This window comes from Sebastes fasciatus, chromosome 23 (assembly GCF_043250625.1).
Source record: "Sebastes fasciatus isolate fSebFas1 chromosome 23, fSebFas1.pri, whole genome shotgun sequence".
In the NCBI taxonomy this organism is placed as follows: Eukaryota; Metazoa; Chordata; class Actinopteri; order Perciformes; family Sebastidae; genus Sebastes; species Sebastes fasciatus.
In genome coordinates, this window is record NC_133817.1 from 271,998 (window position 1) to 291,259 (window position 19,262).

Genomic DNA, 19,262 nt, shown 5'->3' on the forward strand with positions numbered 1-19,262 from the left:
TGGGGCCGCTGCGGTAAGGACTAAGCCTTGGTAGCTGGGACGCCCGCTCTACCAGGTGAGCTACTGCAGCGCCCCCATATTATGCATTTTAATAAAGATGTTCTAATAGTGGTAAGCCCCGGGGAAAAGAAATAGCACTGAAATTAAAACATCTTTCAGACGAGTCTCTTTAAACCCCACTGACGTGAACCATTAAAGGTCCCAGATTGTAAAAAGTGACATTTCATGGCTTTTATATTATAAAGCAGGTTTAAGTGATATATAAATAAATACTGTTAAAGTATCGAAACGCTTAATCCACAGAGAAACACACACAGCCCGTATTCAGAAACTGTGCGTTTGAAACAAGCCGTCAGGATTTCTGTCCATTTGTGATGTCACAAATCTACAATATTTAGACCGTTACACAGTTTTAAACATAAACATTCTAAATGTGTCCCAGTTTATTTCCTGTTGCAGTGTATGTGAATCCCATCAGCTGACAGGAAGTAAACATGGACCCAAACTGTTGCCTAGCAACGCAATTCTGTTGCAATGCACTAAAACGGAGCGTTTCAGACAGACAGGTGAATACAGGTATATTCAGACAGACAGGATGAGGAAAATAAAGTTTTTTTTTAAACATTACAGCATGTAAACATGTTCTAGTAGAAACACTAAATACAAGTATGAACCTGAAAATGAGCTGATATGGGACCTTTAAACACAAAGGAGCGAAGCGGCGAAGCGGCGAAGCGGCGAAGCGGCGAAGCGGCGAAGCCCACTCCAGAAATTGTTGGAATTGTTGGACAACCAGCGACTGGCACCAGAAGCAGAGACACTATCACCTTTAAGAGGTTGCTGAGGACACTGACCCCATTTAAAAGCTCTGTGTGTGTGTGTGTGTGTGTGTGTGTGTGTGTGTGTGTGTGTGTGTGTGTGTGTGTGTGTGTGTGTGTGTGTGTGTGTGTGTGTGTGTGTGTGTGTGTGTGTGTGTGTGTGTGTGTGTGCGTGTGTGCTGAAAACACTTCATCCTCCTGAACCCACACTGTGATAGCTGAGGGTGTATGATGGGAGATAACTGAGGCTGGTAGTATAGCAGATAGATAACTGGTGGCGCTGACATTCCCTGTTGGTCTGCTGACAGCTGAAGGTCACATCCAGCCACCGTTAGACAACTACAACTCTGATCAGGAGAATGAACCAAAGTCTACAATGAACAGCTGATAGAAGAGAGGTTGAAATGGTTCCCTGCTGTGAGCTCATCACACACCTCAGGTTCATTACCTCCTCTGAACAGGATGCTTGAGACAACGTACACACACTGATTCACAACGTTCACACACTGACTCCAGCTCATCGTCTCGGCCCACAAGTTCACCTAATTGAGCCCCTCTGAACAACACAGGGAGAACATGCTAACTCCACACTATGAGTGCAGGTGATGTGCTGCTGGTTCTGTTGGAGCTGGAGGAACACACTATGAGTGCAGGTGATGTGCTGCTGGTGTCTGTTGGAGCTGGAGGAACACACTATGAGTGCAGGTGATGTGCTGCTGGTGTCTGTTGGAGCTGGAGGAACACACTATGAGTGCAGGTGATGTGCTGCTGGTTCCTGTTGGAGCTGGAGGAACACACTATGAGTGCAGGTGATGTGCTGCTGGTGTCTGTTGGAGCTGGAGGAACACACTATGAGTGCAGGTGATGTGCTGCTGGTTCCTGTTGGAGCTGGAGGAACACACTATGAGTGCAGGTGATGTGCTGCTGGTGTCTGTTGGAGCTGGAGGAACACACTATGAGTGCAGGTGATGTGCTGCTGGTTCCTGTTGGAGCTGGAGGAACACACTATGAGTGCAGGTGATGTGCTGCTGGTTCTGTTGGAGCTGGAGGAACACACTATGAGTGCAGGTGATGTGCTGCTGGTGTCTGTTGGAGCTGGAGGAACACACTATGAGTGCAGGTGATGTGCTGCTGGTTCTGTTGGAGCTGGAGGAACACACTATGAGTGCAGGTGATGTGCTGCTGGTGTCTGTTGGAGCTGGAGGAACACACTATGAGTGCAGGTGATGTGCTGCTGGTGTCTGTTGGAGCTGGAGGAAGTGGATTGCCTCTATTTCATTATGTAATGATTCATCCTCAGTGTGAGTTAAACTCCTGAGAGCTGTAGCTGGTGTGTGAGAGAGTGCCTGCTCTTTCCTTGTGAGGTGAACTGTTCCTCATTCAGTGCTTTAGGTAAGTGACTACATTCCTTTATGAGTTAGTTTAAAGTGATCTAATGAGCTGTGATGCACTGACCTCGCAGTAAAACGTTAACACATGGGTCCGTGCACGCTGTGCTCCAGTGCCTCTCCACTGTGTTCTGAACATTTAGTGTGCAATGGTGTGCACGGTGAAACCTTAATGATGGTAAGCTGGTAAAGCTGTGAGCAGCAACCCTCTTCACACTGGAGCATTAAAAGATGAGCAAAGACCTTCATGTTATCGGTTTCTAATCCGCTTTCACAGGAGGGCTTTTAAATCACCTCAAATATCAAAACAGTCTTCCATTAAAGGATGTCAACTGATTCCAGAGGAGAGGACAGAACAGACGGAGCTACAAAACAACAGGATGAAGCAAAGAAAGAAAGATATGTCAATACAATGAAGTGCAGAAGACGGAGAGAAGAGATGGAAATGATGAACTAGCATCATTAAAGCCCGTTGGTGACATAACAGAGGACTGATATGGAGGACACCAGCAGCTTCTCCCCGAGCCTTTCCAAGCCGACCTAGAGCCGGTCGTGGCGCACCGCCTCGTATGCGGGACTCCCCAGCCTGCTGTGTGTCGCTCACACCCTCCAGCTGGCTGTTAACGAGGGTCTGTAGGCTCAGAGAAGGACTCGTATCGGGACTCGTATCGGTACTCGTATCGGAGAGTATCCAAATGTAAGTACTTGTACTCGGTCTGATATAAAGTGGTATCGGTGCATCCCTAGTTTCAATACAATGGGGATTTAAGGTGAAATTTAGAAGCACAAACTTCTGGGCCTGCAGCCCTAACACTACATGAAACACTCTAAACCCTTTCATTGTAACTGTAGACTGCTAGAGGACCAGTTCACTGCTAGAGGACCAGTTCACTGCTAGAGGACCAGTTCACTGGTAGAGGACCAGTTCACTGCTAGAGGACCAGTTCACTGCTAGAGGACCAGTTCACTGATAGAGGACCAGTTCACTGCTAGAGGACCAGTTCACTGGTAGAGGACCAGTTCACTGCTAGAGGACCAGTTCACTGCTAGAGGACCAGTTCACTGATAGAGGACCAGTTCACTGATAGAGGACCAGTTCACTGCTAGAGGACCAGTTCACTGGTAGAGGACCAGTTCACTGCTAGAGGACCAGTTCACTGATAGAGGACCAGTTCACTGATAGAGGACCAGTTCACTGATAGAGGACCAGTTCACTGATAGAGGACCAGTTCACTGATAGAGGATCAGTTCACTGGTAGAGGACCAGTTCACTGGTAGAGGACCAGTTCACTGATAGAGGACCAGTTCACTGATAGAGGACCAGTTCACTGGTAGAGGACCAGTTCACTGATAGAGGACCAGTTCACTGGTAGAGGACCAGTTCACTGATAGAGGACCAGTTCACTGGTAGAGGACCAGTTCACTGATAGAGGACCAGTTCACTGGTAGAGGACCAGTTCACTGCTAGAGGACCAGTTCACTGATAGAGGACCAGTTCACTGCTAGAGGACCAGTTCACTGATAGAGGACCAGTTCACTGCTAGAGGACCAGTTCACTGCTAGAGGACCAGTTCACTGCTAGAGGACCAGTTCACTGATAGAGGACCAGTTCACTGCTAGAGGACCAGTTCACTGGTAGAGGACCAGTTCACTGGTAGAGGACCAGTTCACTGCTAGAGGACCAGTTCACTGATAGAGGACCAGTTCACTGCTAGAGGACCAGTTCACTGGTAGAGGACCAGTTCACTGATAGAGGACCAGTTCACTGCTAGAGGACCAGTTCACTGATAGAGGACCAGTTCACTGCTAGAGGACCAGTTCACTGATAGAGGACCAGTTCACTGCTAGAGGACCAGTTCACTGATAGAGGACCAGTTCACTGCTAGAGGACCAGTTCACTGCTAGAGGACCAGTTCACTGCTAGAGGACCAGTTCACTGGTAGAGGACCAGTTCACTGATAGAGGACCAGTTCACTGCTAGAGGACCAGTTCACTGGTAGAGGACCAGTTCACTGATAGAGGACCAGTTCACTGCTAGAGGACCAGTTCACTGATAGAGGACCAGTTCACTGCTAGAGGACCAGTTCACTGCTAGAGGACCAGTTCACTGCTAGAGGACCAGTTCACTGCTAGAGGACCAGTTCACTGCTAGAGGACCAGTTCACTGGTAGAGGACCAGTTCACTGATAGAGGACCAGTTCACTGGTAGAGGACCAGTTCACTGATAGAGGACCAGTTCACTGATAGAGGACCAGTTCACTGATAGAGGACCAGTTCACTGCTAGAGGACCAGTTCACTGCTAGAGGACCAGTTCACTGCTAGAGGACCAGTTCACTGCTAGAGGACCAGTTCACTGGTAGAGGACCAGTTCACTGCTAGAGGACCAGTTCACTGATAGAGGACCAGTTCACTGATAGAGGACCAGTTCACTGCTAGAGGACCAGTTCACTGCTAGAGGACCAGTTCACTGATAGAGGACCAGTTCACTGCTAGAGGACCAGTTCACTGGTAGAGGACCAGTTCACTGCTAGAGGACCAGTTCACTGATAGAGGACCAGTTCACTGCTAGAGGACCAGTTCACTGGTAGAGGACCAGTTCACTGATAGAGGACCAGTTCACTGCTAGAGGACCAGTTCACTGGTAGAGGACCAGTTCACTGATAGAGGACCAGTTCACTGCTAGAGGACCAGTTCACTGATAGAGGACCAGTTCACTGCTAGAGGACCAGTTCACTGCTAGAGGACCAGTTCACTGATAGAGGACCAGTTCACTGCTAGAGGACCAGTTCACTGATAGAGGACCAGTTCACTGATAGAGGACCAGTTCACTGCTAGAGGACCAGTTCACTGCTAGAGGACCAGTTCACTGCTAGAGGACCAGTTCACTGGTAGAGGACCAGTTCACTGATAGAGGACCAGTTCACTGCTAGAGGACCAGTTCACTGGTAGAGGACCAGTTCACTGATAGAGGACCAGTTCACTGCTAGAGGACCAGTTCACTGATAGAGGACCAGTTCACTGCTAGAGGACCAGTTCACTGATAGAGGACCAGTTCACTGCTAGAGGACCAGTTCACTGATAGAGGACCAGTTCACTGCTAGAGGACCAGTTCACTGCTAGAGGACCAGTTCACTGCTAGAGGACCAGTTCACTGGTAGAGGACCAGTTCACTGATAGAGGACCAGTTCACTGGTAGAGGACCAGTTCACTGATAGAGGACCAGTTCACTGATAGAGGACCAGTTCACTGATAGAGGACCAGTTCACTGCTAGAGGACCAGTTCACTGCTAGAGGACCAGTTCACTGATAGAGGACCAGTTCACTGCTAGAGGACCAGTTCACTGCTAGAGGACCAGTTCACTGGTAGAGGACCAGTTCACTGCTAGAGGACCAGTTCACTGATAGAGGACCAGTTCACTGATAGAGGACCAGTTCACTGCTAGAGGACCAGTTCACTGATAGAGGACCAGTTCACTGCTAGAGGACCAGTTCACTGCTAGAGGACCAGTTCACTGCTAGAGGACCAGTTCACTGGTAGAGGACCAGTTCACTGCTAGAGGACCAGTTCACTGATAGAGGACCAGTTCACTGATAGAGGACCAGTTCACTGCTAGAGGACCAGTTCACTGATAGAGGACCAGTTCACTGATAGAGGACCAGTTCACTGCTAGAGGACCAGTTCACTGATAGAGGACCAGTTCACTGCTAGAGGACCAGTTCACTGATAGAGGACCAGTTCACTGCTAGAGGACCAGTTCACTGCTAGAGGACCAGTTCACTGATAGAACTGATAGCTTCCTGAAGCTAAAAGCTGCTTTGGCTGCAGAGTTGTTTGAACACGTTGACGGTTAAACTCAGTTGAGTTGAGTTCTACATTCTGAAGGTAAACTCATATAAAAGCACGTCTGAGTCTGACAGAGTTAAACACAAACCTGTTCTGAACTGTTGGACTGATCCTTTTCTATGTTTAGTTTCAGGTCTTGCTGAAGTTCCTGATAGTGTTTAATCTGTGGAGCCGACCCACAGCAGCGTGGCGTGCACACTACAGCTGCTCTGACTGAAAGGTCAACGGCCCCGTCATCACTGGAGCTGCTGTATAATCTCCTCTTCCTGTGGTCCTACAGAGCACAAACAGCCACACTAGAGGCTCTAGTGAAGCCTACCACTAGTGAAGCCTACCACTAGTGAAGCCTACCACTAGTGAAGCCTACCACTAGTGAAGCCTACCACCGCTCCACACACAGGTTCCACAGCTCAACATCTGGCCTTGTGTCCACCTCTACTAAAAACAAGACCTCACTCATTCCCAATGTCAGCTTCAACGTATAACGGAAAGCTGTCAGTGATTTGGAATACAGTATACTACGACAGTGTTAGGACAAATACAGGAATATAGATAATCAATAACATGTCTACGTCCTTACCGAGTTCGTTGAGGCTCTGAGCAGCCTTGGTGATCTCCCTGCTGCCTCCCTGGAGCTGACCCTGGAGCCTCTTGCTCAGGTACAGGATGCGAATGATCCTCCGCAGCAGGTCACAGGCCACCTGGAGCAGGACGAGAGGACGAGAGGATGAGAGGACGAAAGGTGAGAGGATGAGAGGTGAGAGGGCGAGAGGACGAAAGGTGAGAGGGTGAGATTATAAAGACATCATCATGAGATAGACCTGAGGCTGATCTGGGAGCAGCACTTCACTCACTCAGTTCACTCACTCAGTTCAGGTCTCCTCTCTGACTCCTCCAAAAACACTTTAGGGAATCACAACCAGTTCACGTCTCTGCTCCACATCAGCTCCATTAACTTCATCAGTTAATAAAACAGTTTAATGTTTTCCAAATATGTTCCATATATACAAGAAACAATCTATGTATTATTATAACTAACTCAAAGATCCTCTTTCTCCCAACAGACTGTCCACTAACTCTTTAAATCTTTTTAAGAGCAAAATAAAATAAATAAAACTCAAATACAATATAGAAATCCTGGCTTCTGATCCACAACACCTGAATGATAGTACAGGTTTAACAACCTGATGAAGAGTTTAAACAGTCTGCTGAAGGAGTTAAACAGTCTGATGAAGGGGTTAAACAGTCTGCTGAAGGAGTTAAACAGTCTGATGAAGGGGTTAAACAGTCTGATGAAGGGGTTAAACAGTCTGATGAAGGGGTTAAACAGTCTGATGAAGGGGTTAAACAGTCTGATGAAGGGGTTAAACAGTCTGCTGAAGGAGTTAAACAGTCTGATGAAGGAGTTAAACAGTCTGATGAAGGGGTTAAACAGTCTGATGAAGGGGTTAAACAGTCTGATGAAGGGGTTAAACAGTCTGATGAAGGGGTTAAACAGTCTAATGAAGGGTGTTGTAAATTCTTTCACTGTCAAATGGCAACCTCATCAAATCATTCCCCTGCCTGCTGGCCAATTACCCACAGGTGGCCTCAATCCACTGAGGCCATTCATTCCCCTCCCCCTGATTGACAACTGCAATCAGGTGTGTGGCTTCAAAGACTATATAAGGCCCACAGCAGCACCAGCAGAGCACTCTGCTGCATCATCCAACCCTCTGGCCATGCGTCCCTGCGAATGTAAGCCTGTTATTTGACCTATGTTAATTTGTAACACCTTGTTTCAAGCCAGTTATTGACCACAGCTTGTAATTGTTCATTTGTTATTTAGTATTTAATTTATATTACTAATTTGATTTATGTACTCTTTTGCACTGCAGAAACCATGGTTTGGATGCCAATAAACCCCCTTAAACTGATTCCGTCGTCCTCTCTCTTTAATTTGAGAATCTTAGGCGGTTGGCCCTGCCGGAACCCAAGAAAGTTTAATATGGTCCTTCGAGCCGGAGCGCTAACTACCTAAGTTAAAGACGATGGAAGAAGATAAAAATGAGCAGTATGAGAAGAATGGAAGTGAATCAGCACATCACAAGACGCAGCCAGGAGCGACTGCCCCCCCCGGCAGGTGAGGAAGATCTGTTAGGAAAATCCATCTCTACACTTAACATGGATCAAGAGTCTTTGTCAAACATGATGGAATCACTGAAGGAAAGTGAAATGGAGGAAACCAATGAAATGGAACTCATTCGAGGCAAAATGGAGGAGCTTGAGAAACGCAGCCGGGAACGACGGGAAATGTTGGAACACATTAGCACATTGCTGGGGCAGAGCACAAATCAACCCCAGGCTCAAGATGAGCCACAACTTGAGACACAAGAGGAAGCACCTTCCCATGATTCTCACCTTCCAACATTCTCAACAGTCAATTACCCTGCAGTGCCTAAACCTCCTCCTCCAATAGATGCCCACAGAGCTAATCCTGTTCCTCAGTCTTCAGCCTTTATTCAAGCAACACTGAATCATGAACCACTGAAGCTTCATGATGAACTGAGAGGGGCTGTAGGTGGTTTTGAACCACCAGGGGGAGCTCTTTTGGACCTAAATGAGCCTAGGTACCAAGGTGTACCTCTTCTCCCTAATAATCCTGAAAATGATTCTGATGATTCTGATTCTAATCAATCCATCTTTCTTCATGGACCAAACACAAAGCATAATGTGAATGCTGAAGTCCAATATGACGACATAAGGCCTCATGCACAGCTGGTGGGAACATCCACACCTCATCTGAATCCTGACCAGGCATCAGATGCTGCAGTTAGGCCTCCAGTCCAACAGAGAAACATACAGCAATCTACACTGACTGGGCATATGGATTCAGCAGAGGAGAACTTCACTGCTTACAGGCTCCATAACCTCCCTCTCAGTACTGTCAAGATGCCTGTAGTTCCACCTGCATTCCCATATAAGCCACTTGCTTCAACTCAAGGCTTAAACATACAACCCACTTTACAGCATGGATTGTGTCCTGAGCTTACCACTTGTGTTTCCCAACAGCAGCGTTTACCATTACAGTATCAGGTGATACGTTCACCAATTCATGTGGTACATTCACAACCCATTCTATCCTCTTTGGGCCCTGTTTGCTCCCAGCCTCTTTCCTTATCCAACCAGCAAAGACCTCAACCTTCTACTGCCCCCCCTGCAGGTGAGGCCATGCCTGCCACCAGCCATTCTTTTCATTCATTCCATCCAAGAGCCCCAGAAAATCAGTGCATCGTTCCTACCCACTCTCATCCACAATTTCTTCCTTATGCTGGCGTGCAGTCACAGCCACTTTCATCACAGCAGGTAGCTTGGATATCGCTACCACCACCTTCAGAAATGGCTCATCTAACTGCCACAGCTTCAGCTAACCCGCTTCCACATGAGCCATCACTGTATGGGGTTCCAAGGCCTACTATCCCAGATTTCACTAAGGATAGTGAGAAGGACTTTGCCAACCTGAAGCTGGCACTGGACAATCTTTTGAACCCCTATGTTCAGCTGAGCGAGAAATATAAATACCACGTTCTCCTGGAGCATCTCAAATTGCCTGAAGCCCAGATGATTGCTCAGTCTTGCCGTCATCATCCAGAGCCTTATACTGCTACAGTGCAGGCCCTCCAACTGCAGTATGGTCAGCCCCACCAGTTGGCTCAGAGTGAGATAGCCGCAATACTCACAGCACCTGATGTCAAGATTGGTGACTCACAAGGGTTTCAGAGTTTCTCTCTTCAGGTTCACCTGCTAGTGAGTATGCTGGTATCGCTAGAGGGCCCAACTGGTTATGAGCTGAACTGTTGCTCTCATGTCGACCGTTTACTGAGCAAGCTGCCAAGATATTTGAGAGAGAGTTTCATCGAGTTCTTGCACTTACAAGGCAAACTCACTGTAGCCACATTGAACCCATACAATCTAAGGGACTTGGCTGGATGGTTACAATCGAAAGCCCAACAACAGAGGCTTTCAAACCAACTTGTACAACGGTATCAGCAGGAACAGCCCAGCAACAGGCAACCCAAAACCACCAAGAATAGGAATCAGGCAGTTGTCTATCATGGCTCGAATCCGGATGTTCCTCCGATCCAGTTCCGGCAGTCCCCACGGAAAACTAATCCTTCTGTTACCACATATCAAAGGTATAACATCCACTGCCTGTTCTGTCGAGGCCATGATCATTACCTCACCAAATGTCCTCAAATGAAATCCAAAACCAAAGAGGAACTACAATCATGGATAAAGAAGGATAAAAGATGCTGGAGGTGCGGACGTACCTCTCATTCAACCATGGATTGTACACTTAAGAAACCTTGTCCTGACTGTGGTGAGCTCCATCTTCAGATCTTGCATCCTGTGGCTAGACAAGAGCCACGCCCTGAAATCTCACGCTCACCCAGCAAAGTGTACTTCTCTCACTCCAACTCCTCTAACCGTGTGCTCCTTAAAGTTGTCCCAGTACTCCTCTGGAATGATAATATTTCACTGAGTACATATGCCATACTGGATGATGGCTCTGTTCGATCCATGATCCTGCCTGCTGCTGTCCAACAGCTTCAACTGAAGGGAAAGGAGGAGGTACTTACCCTCCGTACCATTCGTTCTGACATCACCAACATTGAAGGCGAAAGCGTGCAGTTTGAGATCTCCCCCATCTCAGCACCCACGGTCAGATACCCCATTCGGCATGCTTTTACTGCAAAGGAGATCGATCTTATTGATCAGACATACCCAGTTCAGTCTCTTAAACGCCGATACCCATATCTAAGAGATATCCCCCTTCAGCCGTTCAGGAGAGTCCAACCTCTTGTCTTAATTGGCTCAGACAACTCTCATCTTATCTCACCCATGGAGCCGGTGAGAAGAGGACCACAGGGAGGACCCATTGCTGTGCACACTCAGCTGGGTTGGACCCTCCAAGGTAATGAGGGTTTACCTATAAGTTGTCCTCCTGCACACCAATGTCTGTTCACTGCCTCCATCATGCCATCTGATTCCTTGCTTAGTCATGTGGAAAAGCTATGGAAACTGGATGTACTACCCTTCCGCAGTGAGAGACAAGTCACTCGGTCCCAACAAGACAAACAGGCCATTAATATGTTGGAGGCGCAAACGAAAAGAGTGACTGTCGATGGAATTGAACGCTATGCCACTCCACTTCTCCGGATTCATGATGCTCCCAAACTGAAGGCTCCAATGGTTGCTACCATGCCCAATCTAAGGAGTACAGAAAGGAGGCTCCTCAAAGATGAGGAGAAGACAGCTGTCTACAATGAGGAGATACTAAAGCTGGAGAAAGCTGGCTATGTCAAGAAAGTTCCTCTTGAAAAAATTAATAGCTCATCGGAATCTTGGTATCTGCCCCATCATCTGGTCCATCACAATAATAAAGCCCGCTTGGTATTCAATTGTTCATTCAGATTCCAGGGGATGTGCCTGAATGACCAGCTACTTCCTGGTCCAACTCTGAGCCCTTCCCTTATTGGGGTCCTCCTTCGTTTTCGCCAATACCCGGTAGCAGTAAGTGGTGACATCAAGGGCATGTTTCACCAGGTGCGACTGCTACCCAAAGACCGGCCCTTGCTCAGATTCCTTTGGCGAAACATGAAGAGGGAACTGGAACCTGATGTTTATGAATGGCAAGTGCTACCCTTTGGCACCACAAGCAGCCCCTGTTGTGCAACTTTCGCTGTTCAGAAACATGTCCAAGATCACTGTGAGGGATACGAGGAGATCCAATGGGCTGTGGAGAATAATTTCTATGTTGACAACTGTCTGACAAGCTGCCTCAGTATCCCAGAAGCAAGATGCCTGGTTGACAAAACACGAGAACTTCTGGCCATAGGTGGCTTCCAAGTGCGTCAATGGGCTAGCAATCACCCGTCAGTGGTAGCTCATTTACCCCCAGATGTGCAGTCACAGAGCTTGGAACTATGGCTCTCACAGAACCGTGTTGAACCGGTAGAGTCCACTCTGGGCCTGAAGTGGAACTGCTCCCCCGATGTCTTGAGCTATCAGCACAAGCCCCTGCAGCAGTCCCCAGTAACCATGAGAAGGATCTATCAAGTGCTTGCTCAACAATATGATCCCTTAGGGTTCCTTATACCCTACCTTACCAGAGCCAAAATCCTCGTCCAACAGCTTTGGTCAAAGAAAAGAGATTGGGACGACCCAAACTTACCTGCAGACCTCCACGCAGCCTGGGAAGCATGGGAGAAGGAGCTACCCAATCTTCAGTCTATTACCATCCCCCGATGCTATACCCCAGCAGATAGACCCGATGTCATTACTCAGGATCTGCATGTCTTCTGCGATGCTTCTGAGCGAGCATATGGAGCGGTTGCCTATCTGCTCAATGAGTATAAGGAGGAATGCCACACTACCTTTGTCATGGCTAGGTCTAGAGTTGCCCCTAAGAAGCAATTATCTATGCCACGTCTGGAGTTGTGTGGTGCTTTAGCTGGCGCTCAACTAGCCAAACTCCTTCAGAAAGAGCTTAGCATCACTCTCCGTCACACTACCTTGTGGACAGATTCCACCACCGTTTTGGAATGGCTGCAATCCGAATCCTGCCGCTTTAAGGTGTTTGTGGGCTTAAGAGTGGCAGAAATTCAAGAGCTCACAGACCTTCATTCCTGGCGTTATGTGGATTCTTCCAATAACCCTGCAGATGACATTACCCGAGGAAAAACTCTTTCTGACCTATCCCAGCATAATCGCTGGAGGAATGGACCTCCCTTCCTTAAGCAACCACATGACAGTTGGCCTATGTGGCCTAAACATACAGTCAAGCCAGACCCCACTGAACTCAGAGGTCTCACTTTTTGCTGCCTGACAACCATTGAAACTCAGAGTCAGCAACAACTGAATCTCACACAGGACTCATGGAAAGACCTAGTACAAGTCCGCTATGATAACCTCAACAAGCAGACCTCTGAGAGTTCACCAGCACCAACCTATGGGGATGCTGAGATCAGATTGCTTAAACAGTGTCAAGCGGAAAGTTTTCCAAGGGAGCAGAAGTCCTTGCAAACTGGCAAACCTCTTCCTCGGAACAGCAAGCTCAGAGCTCTTGCCCCTGAACTCGATAAGCTAACAGGCCTCATAAGAGTTGGTGGAAGGCTACGGAACTTTCAAGGGTCTCTCGAGATTCCTGTGCACCCTGTTGTGTTGGATCCTTCACACCCAGTCACTAAACTGCTTGTTAAGGACTTTGACGACCGTCTTCTCCATTCTGGCCCCGAGCGTGTCTTTGCTGAAATCCGTAGACACTACTGGATTCTCCGTGGGAGGCAGGCTGTAAAACGTCATCAATCATCCTGTCCCGCTTGCCAGCGATGGCGAGCGAAGCCTAAAGTCCCCCTTATGGCCGATCTTCCACCTGCCCGTCTTAGGCTATTAAGCCCTCCATTCCTTTCTACAGGAGTAGACTGCTTTGGGCCTTTCATGGTCAAAATCGGACGGCGTAGTGGAAAACGCTGGGGTGTCATATTCAAGTGCATGACGACCAAGGCAGTACACCTCGACCTCCTCAACTCTCTGGACTCTGATGCATTCCTCCTTGCTCTCAGGAGGTTTATATCCCGCCGAGGTAAACCTATGGACCTACATTCCGACAGGGGCACAAATTTCCGTGGGGCTGAAAGGGAGCTTCAAGAAGCATTTCATGCAATGGAACCCGAACTTCAACAGAAACTCAGTGACTATCAACTCACGTTCAAGTTCAATCCTCCAAGCTCTCCTCATTTTGGAGGTATCTGGGAGAGAGAGATTCGATCAGTGAAGAATGCACTTCGAGTTGCAGTGGGTCACCAACCAGTGTCTGAGGACGTACTTAATACTGTGCTGATAGAGGTGGAAGGAATCCTTAATTCAAAACCTTTGGGGTACACCTCCTCAGATGTGGCTAACCTGGACCCAGTTACACCAAACATGCTGATCATGGGGCGGCGAGACTCCACCATACCCCAGGTAACCTACGCTCCTGAGTCCATGGGGCGGCGCAGATGGCGCCAGAGTCAAATCCTGGCAGATCAGTTCTGGTCACAGTTCATTCGGGATTACCTCCCTACCTTGCAACCACGGAACAAATGGCTAACTGCGACAGATAACCTGGAGGAGGACACAGTAGTCCTTGTTATGGATCCTCAACTGCCCCGAGCCCAGTGGCCCATTGGAAAAGTAAAAAAGGCCCATCTCAGTCCGGACGGACGGGTCAGATCTGCGGACATCTTGATTCAGGACCGGACCTACACCAGACCAGTCGCACGGCTTATCCCGTTGCCCTCACTGCCACCTTGACAACTTTAAGGAATTCGGTTCTCAGTCACAGAAGCTGGGCTCCTGTGGGGGCGGCTGTTGTAAATTCTTTCACTGTCAAATGGCAACCTCATCAAATCATTCCCCTGCCTGCTGGCCAATTACCCACAGGTGGCCTCAATCCACTGAGGCCATTCATTCCCCTCCCCCTGATTGACAACTGCAATCAGGTGTGTGGCTTCAAAGACTATATAAGGCCCACAGCAGCACCAGCAGAGCACTCTGCTGCATCATCCAACCCTCTGGCCATGCGTCCCTGCGAATGTAAGCCTGTTATTTGACCTATGTTAATTTGTAACACCTTGTTTCAAGCCAGTTATTGACCACAGCTTGTAATTGTTCATTTGTTATTTAGTATTTAATTTATATTACTAATTTGATTTATGTACTCTTTTGCACTGCAGAAACCATGGTTTGGATGCCAATAAACCCCCTTAAACTGATTCCGTCGTCCTCTCTCTTTAATTTGAGAATCTTAGGCGGTTGGCCCTGCCGGAACCCAAGAAAGTTTTAATAAAGGGGTTAAACAGTCTGAAGGGGTTAACAGTCTGATGAAGGGGTTAAACAGTCTAATGAAGGGGTTAAACAGTCTAATGAAGGGGTTAAACAGTCTGATGAAGGGGTTAAACAGTCTGATGAAGGGGTTAAACAGTCTAATGAAGGGGTTAAACAGTCTAATGAAGGGGTTAAACAGTCTAATGAAGGGGTTAAACAGTCTGAAGGGGTTAACAGTCTGATGAAGGGTTAAACAGTCTAATGAAGGGGTTAAACAGTCTAATGAAGGGGTTAACAGTCTAATGAAAGGGTTAAACAGCCTGCTGAAGGGGTTAAACAGCCTGCTGAAGGGGTTAAACAGCCTGCTGAAGGGGTTAACAGTCTAATGAAGGAGTTAAACAGTCTGATGAAGGGGTTAAACAGCCTGCTGAAGGGGTTAAACAGTCTGAAGGGGTTAACAGTCTAATGAAGGAGTTAAACAGTCTGATGAAGGGGTTAAACAGTCTAATGAAGGGGTTAAACAGTCTAATGAAGGGGTTAAACAGTCTAATGAAGGGGTTAAACAGTCTGATGAAGGGGTTAAACAGTCTGATGAAGGGGTTAAACAGTCTAATGAAGGGGTTAAACAGTCTAATGAAGGGGTTAAACAGTCTGATGAAGGGGTTAACAGCCTAATGAAGGGGTTAAACAGTCTGAAGGGGTTAACAGTCTAATGAAGGGGTTAAACAGTCTGATGAAGGGGTTAACAGCCTAATGAAGGGGTTAAACAGTCTAATGAAGGGGTTAAACAGTCTGATGAAGGGGTTAACAGCCTAATGAAGGGGTTAAACAGTCTGAGGGAAGTTGTAATAATAAAGTAGAATGTAAAGTCCTATCCATCTGTTGAATAACACCAACTGTTCTTATATAATTGCACATCTTGGTCAGCAGCGCTGCTTTCAAAGCCAGGCGAAGCTCAATCTTACACTTTATGGTTGCTATGCCAACTCATCAGTAACCATGGAGCTATTCCTGCTCTTTAACTACAGTATGTACGAGTACAGTCAGTATGAGCTGGGAGGAAATCATCACACTGAACTAAGAGAGAGGAACGTAGAGAAGGATCTCTCATGAAGCAGCTTCCACAGGAGGTCACTCAGGAGGTCACTCAGGAGGTCACTCAGGAGGAGGGAGATGGAACACAACACTAAGTCTTAAAGAGGCCGTTAGGAGCACCGGAGGACACCGGAGGACACCGGAGGACACCGGAGGACACCGGAGGACACCGGAAGACACCGGAGGACACCGATCCAATCTGGCCTACTTGAGCTTTAACTGCGTGATGCAGCGGACGCTCAGAGAGGGAACAGAACCATGTCAACCATATCTCCACACGTGTCCATGTTGATTATCTGAGGCAGACAGAGAGGCCTCGGACTCCCCAGAGACTGATCACCTGATGTTTGAGTCTCCTACTGAAGGCAAGAGACACACAGAGCCCTCAGCCATCAGCCCTGGAGAGAGACCTCCCGATCACACTGACCTTTCTACAGCCACTGTTTCATCAATATTCAGTCATGATTTCCCTCAGCTGCACCAACAGGAGACGTGCAGCCCGGCGCTCATACCGAGCTGCACGTGCACGTGTTGCTTGGTCGTGCACGCTCAGAAGCTCGGAGGCACACAACAAATCTCTCTTGCCTACACATGAGCGAACGCTGAACCTCTCTCCTACTCACTGGTGATTCCTCCGTGGGTTTAGAAACACTTGGAATCAAACGTAAAATCATGTTCTTCAGTAGAACCGTTTCTTCTGTTAATATAACCCATCATCACTATCATCATCATCATCATCATCATCATCATCACCATCATCATCATCACTATCATCATCATCACCATCATCACCATCATCATCTTCATCATGGAAGGTGTGGTGGAGAGTTACCTGCAGTCGTGCCAGCTGGGTGATCCTGGCCACGATCTTGTTGTACGGGTCGACGATCTTGGTCCTTATCCTGAAGAGATGAAGAGTACATGACTTCATTATATAACATCATCATCATAATATAGACCTTTAACCATCGACTTTCTGATGAGTGGACGACCCGCTCTACCTCCTGAGCCGTAGCCGTCCCGTTCAGTAACTAGGCAGGGCTGAGTCGTCATGCACCTTAACTTTGAATCTAAATGTGTTGAGAGCTTTTGTTTCTCTGGTAATATAAAATAATGAATTCAAACTTACTAGTTTTATTGTTGCTCATGTGAAGTCATAAATATGTGATGATATTGAAACCAAGGTTTCAGGAGCTTTATGGACTCTGATCAAATAAAGGATCATGTGATTCTAAGGCCCAGCTCAGAGTAGAGACGGTGTTATTAACAGGTGTGTGATGTCAGAGTAGAGACGGTGTTATTAACAGGTGTGTGATGTCAGAGTAGAGACGGGGGTTATTAACAGGTGTGTGATGTCAGAGTAGAGACGGTGGTTATTAACAGGTGTGTGATGTCAGAGTAGAGACGGGATTATTAACAGGTGGATGAAGTCAGAGTAGAGACGGTGGTTATTAACAGGTGGATGAAGTCAGAGTAGAGACGGTGTTATTAACAGGTGTGTGATGTCAGAGTAGAGACGGTGGTTATTAACAGGTGGATGAAGTCAGAGTAGAGACGGTAGTTATTAACAGGTGGATGAAGTCAGAGTAGAGACGGGATTATTAACAGGTGTGTGATGTCAGAGTAGAGACGGTGGTTATTAACAGGTGGATGAAGTCAGAGTAGAGACGGGATTATTAACAGGTGTGTGATGTCAGAGTAGAGACGGTGGTTATTAACAGGTGGATGAAGTCAGAGTAGAGACGGTGTTATTAACAGGTGGATGAAGTCAGAGTAGAGACGGTGGTTATTAACAGGTGTGTGATGTCAGAGGAGAGACGGTGGTTATTAACAGGTGTGTGATGTCAGAGTAGAGACGGGATTATTAACAGGTGGATGAAGTCAGAGTAGAGACGGTGGTTATTAACAGGTGGATGAAGTCAGAGTAGAGACGGTAGTTATTAACAGGTGTGTGATGTCAGAGTAGAGACGGTGTTATTAACAGGTGTGTGATGTCAGAGTAGAGACGGTGTTATTAACAGGTGTGTGATGTCAGAGGAGAGACGGTAGTTATTAACAGGTGGATGAAGTCAGAGTAGAGACGGTAGTTATTAACAGGTGTGTGATGTCAGAGGAGAGACGGTAGTTATTAACAGGTGGATGAAGTCAGAGTAGAGACGGTAGTTATTAACAGGTGTGTGATGTCAGAGTAGAGACGGGGGTTATTAACAGGTGGATGAAGTCAGAGTAGAGACGGTGGTTATTAACAGGTGGATGAAGTCAGAGTAGAGACGGTGGTTATTAACAGGTGGATGAAGTCAGAGTAGAGACGGTAGTTATTAACAGGTGGATGAAGTCAGAGTAGAGACGGTAGTTATTAACAGGTGGATGAAGTCAGAGTAGAGACGGTAGTTATTAACAGGTGGATGAAGTCAGAGGAGAGACGGTGGTTATTAACAGGTGGATGAAGTCAGAGTAGAGACGGTGGTTATTAACAGGTGGATGAAGTCAGAGTAGAGACGGGGGTTATTAACAGGTGGATGAAGTCAGAGTAGAGACGGTGGTTATTAACAGGTGGATGAAGTCAGAGGAGAGACGGTGGTTATTAACAGGTGGATGAAGTCAGAGTAGAGACGGTGGTTATTAACAGGTGGATGAAGTCAGAGTAGAGACGGTAGTTATTAACAGGTGGATGAAGTCAGAGGAGAGACGGTGGTTATTAACAGGTGGATGAAGTCAGAGTAGAGACGGTGGTTATTAACAGGTGGATGAAGTCAGAGGAGAGACGGTAGTTATTAACAGGTGGATGAAGTCAGAGTAGAGACGGTGGTTATTAACAGGTGGATGAAGTCAGAGTAGAGACGGTAGTTATTAACAGGTGGATGAAGTCAGAGGAGAGACGGTGGTTATTAACAGGTGGATGAAGTCAGAGTAGAGACGGTGGTTATTAACAGGTGGATGAAGTCAGAGGAGAGACGGTAGTTATTAACAGGTGTGTGAAGTCAGAGGAGAGACGGTGGTTATTAACAGGTGTGTGAAGTCAGAGTAGAGACGGGGGTTATTAACAGGTGGATGAAGTCAGAGTAGAGACGGTGGTTATTAACAGGTGGATGAAGTCAGAGTAGAGACGGTAGTTATTAACAGGTGGATGAAGTCAGAGGAGAGACGGTAGTTATTAACAGGTGGATGAAGTCAGAGTAGAGACGGTAGTTATTAACAGGTGGATGAAGTCAGAGGAGAGACGGTAGTTATTAACAGGTGGATGAAGTCAGAGGAGAGACGGTAGTTAT

At 47.3% G+C, this 19,262-nt stretch overlaps 1 protein-coding gene across 2 annotated transcripts in view; it reads right to left on the reverse strand.

Moving 5' to 3' along the window:
* Positions 1-19,262, reverse strand: part of cog5 (component of oligomeric golgi complex 5) — a 67,633-nt gene that overhangs the window by 42,246 nt on the left and 6,125 nt on the right. For both annotated transcript variants that reach the window (XR_012592602.1, XM_074625021.1), the window contains exons 5-6: positions 16,826-16,895; positions 6,632-6,752 (exon numbers count right to left, since the gene is read on the reverse strand). Coding sequence is in view for 1 of the 2 variants with exons in the window: in XM_074625021.1 (XP_074481122.1) it covers positions 6,632-6,752; positions 16,826-16,895 (191 nt within the window). In the remaining variant the exon portion in view is untranslated. The remainder of the gene's footprint in view (positions 1-6,631; positions 6,753-16,825; positions 16,896-19,262) is intronic.